The sequence below is a fragment of the Arachis ipaensis genome, chromosome B02 (genome assembly GCF_000816755.2).
Source record: "Arachis ipaensis cultivar K30076 chromosome B02, Araip1.1, whole genome shotgun sequence".
NCBI lineage: Eukaryota > Viridiplantae > Streptophyta > Magnoliopsida > Fabales > Fabaceae > Arachis > Arachis ipaensis.
This window is the reverse complement of record NC_029786.2, coordinates 107,486,920-107,490,192: the sequence shown is the minus strand read 5'-3', so window position 1 is coordinate 107,490,192 and position 3,273 is coordinate 107,486,920. Positions and strand designations below refer to the sequence as shown.

Genomic DNA, 3,273 nt, shown 5'->3' with positions numbered 1-3,273 from the left:
GCTTTTGGATGCATATAATTAAGTTTGTTGTATGTTTCAATTCATTTGTATGGTTGGGATTGATCTTCCCTACTTGCTTTGATGCAATTTATGTGTGTCTATTTGCAACAGTGCAAATTAATATAACTAATTCAAACATCAATTTGGACATTCATTATTTGAAATATACATTCATTTAACTCTCCAATATATATTTAGACATTGATTTGTGTCTTAATGGTGCTTAGAGATGTTGCTTAATGGTGGAGAGATAAGGATTAGACTAGAAAAGGTTAGGATTTGTTCCATCCGAGAGGGTTTAGGGTAGCACGGATTATAGAGATTAGTTGAATCGTTCCATCTGAGAGACTTTAGGGTAGCAAAGATTATAGAGATTGGTTGAATCATTCCATCTTAAGTGGTATGGATATGTTCAGAAAAGGCTTGTTGAGGCTCGATTAAGAGAGTGGATTAAGGGTGGATTAAGGGGAGTCCTATAGCTAGAGGTAGAGGGAGACTTAAGAAATTACTATAACTAATTTGAATATAAATGATTTAAACCCATATATGATTCATGATACACTATGATGTTGTTTGATTCATCTAGCCAATTTTGCCTAGTGTGCAAGACTTAGTTGTTGTTGAATTTGTTTCATGAATTGTTGTATTTTTAAAGGACTAATTTGTTATGCTTGATTATGGACTGCAAGATGTTATTTGTTTCTATTTCAAATGCTATTTTCTTTTCCCTAAATCGGCATTAAAATCTTGTAGGGATCCTTAGAACAACACTGGTAGTATTGTTGATTGGGTTTCTAGCTTGGGCTTATCAAGTTACTCGACCTCCTCCCCCGAAGATTTGTGGCACTGCTGATGGCCCACCTGTAACAGCATCAAGAATCAAACTAAGAGATGGAAGACATTTGGCATACGAAGAGCACGGTGTTCCAAAAGATGCAGCCAAGTATAAGTTCATATATATACATGGTTTTGATAGTTGCAGGCATGATGCCGTGATTGCCAAAAAGCTTTCACCTGTAATTACTTTTCATTGCTCTTTTGTGTGCTTGGCTTTGTAAGCATTCTATGGTATCTTTATAGTTTGCGGTATTTCCATCTAAGTTGGGTTCTTTTTTCTTTGCAGGCTGTTATTGAGGATTTGGGGATCTACATTGTAGCTTTTGACAGACCTGGTTACGGTGAAAGCGATCCTGATCCCAACCGTACAATAAAGAGCATTGCCTTAGATGTAGAAGAGCTTGCCGATCAGCTCGGATTAGGATCAAAATTCTATGTGGTTGGTTTCTCCATGGGAGGACAGGTTGTTTGGAAGTGCCTTAAGTACATACCTCACAGGTATGATTTATACTACTCTGCCTTTTTGATGTTCTAGATCCAAACCTTGTCTCAGAAACTGGGGTCAACTTATTGTTTTCTGTTTTAGTATGTCTGGATCTGCTGCTTGTCTTTAGATGTTGGTGGTATGAGACAGAGTTGTCAGCCTTTCAGTTTATGTCAAGCTAACAAAAATTATTTCGGTGTTGATAGGCTGGCAGGTGCAGTTCTTTTAGCCCCAGTTGTCAACTACTGGTGGCCTGATCTTCCGGCAAACCTAACTAACGAAGCCTATTACCGACAATTACTACAAGATCAATGGACACTTCGTGTTGCTCACTACACACCATGGCTAACTTACTGGTGGAACACTCAAAAATGGTTCCCTGGATTAAGTTTAATTTATAATAATACAGATATCCTTTCAAGTCAAGATAAAGAGCTTACTTCAACAATTTGGTCTAATAAAAAGGGTCATGTGGTAAGTATCACTACCAAGCCTTAGGTAGCTACAATTTAGTGACCTAAAATAATTTATATTGGTTATAGTCATAAAAGTTTATGGTGATTGTTTTGCCAGAGATTAACCAAAGTTCTTGATTTCACTTTTTACTTTGTTTCTACAGGCTCAGGCAAGACAGCAAGGAGAATACGAGACTCTCCACCGTGACTTAAATATTGGATTCGGTAAATGGGATTTTAGTCCTTTGGATCTTGAAAACCCGTTTCCAAATAATGAAGGTTCTGTCCATCTTTGGCATGGAGAGGAAGATTTGATGGTACCTGTTATAGTGCAACGATACATCGCCGAAAACCTTCCCTGGATTCAGTATCATGAACTCAAAGGATCTGGTCACTTGTTCCCTTATATTGATGGTATGAGTGATACTATCATTAAGTCACTTTTAGGTGCAAAGTAGGCTTCTATGTTATGGTTAGTGGCTGTTCTGTTCCGGCTTCGAGATTTGGCTTCTCCCTATCGGAGAGTTGATTAGAGTGAAATGTATTATGTACATTGAAACATCATTGAGTACACATAGCTGTAGGGAGAATCAGGTTACTTTCAAACATGAATTCTATCTCTTGTTTGAAAACATATTGAAAGAGAAGCTGAAATGTTTCTCTACAGCCTCATTGAGTCTATGAACCTGAATTGATTTGAAATATGAATTTCTTTTTGATGAGTGTGATGATCATTGTCCATAATTATTAGTAACTAGCAACTATCAAGGCTATCAAACTCTCAAGAGCTTACTGTTTCTGGCATTTAAATTGAGTTTATGAGTTGAGTTTTAGGGTATAATCTTTGAAAATTCCTAGAGCACAAGGAATTTTGCTTTTTTTTTTCCCCCAGAATTTGATGGATAAAAAAGTGAAAATAGGGAATAAAAATTAAAAAATTTCATTATTTTTGTTGTTTGCTTCATAACTTTTTTAAAATATTTTCTCAAACCAAACACATCCTTTTCAATGTGCAGCATGAGGATGCAATCTTTTGGAGAGGATTTGAATATGCAAAGTTTTCTGCTTGCATGCTTGGTAGGTGGCAATTGCCGGTTGGTTTGATATAGTTTTAATTGTTTAGATAAATAGATATTGGTTTCACATAACATTATAGATTTTTTTTTTTCAATTTTAATCATGTCTCTGTGTTTTGAATTATGATGTCCTTCACTAGGCAGAAACACTTATGAATTATGATGACTTGTAGTTTATAAAGTATTGTGGCAAATAAAAAGTTTGCGGCACATTGTTGCCACGCCTATGTCATCAATCATGATCATCATCTTCTAAACATTGAACACAACAAGTACACAACCTTCAAACCATCATCACCCGAATCTTTTATTTTATTGTATTAAATTGCTTCCAAGTTCCAATCTGGCCTCTAGCAATAAAATAAAATAAAGTTGCTACACATTATATATATATAACTAATCAATTCTAATAAAAATATTT

At 35.5% G+C, this 3,273-nt stretch overlaps 1 protein-coding gene across 1 annotated transcript in view; it reads left to right on the top strand.

Annotated features, from left to right (window-relative positions):
• LOC107626396 overlaps nt 1-2,504 on the top strand; it is a 3,179-nt gene extending 675 nt beyond the window's left edge. The window contains exons 2-5 of the mRNA XM_016329269.1: nt 754-1,016; nt 1,124-1,335; nt 1,528-1,795; nt 1,941-2,504. Coding sequence (XP_016184755.1) covers nt 754-1,016; nt 1,124-1,335; nt 1,528-1,795; nt 1,941-2,234 — 1,037 coding nt within the window. The 3' untranslated portion in view covers nt 2,235-2,504. The remainder of the gene's footprint in view (nt 1-753; nt 1,017-1,123; nt 1,336-1,527; nt 1,796-1,940) is intronic.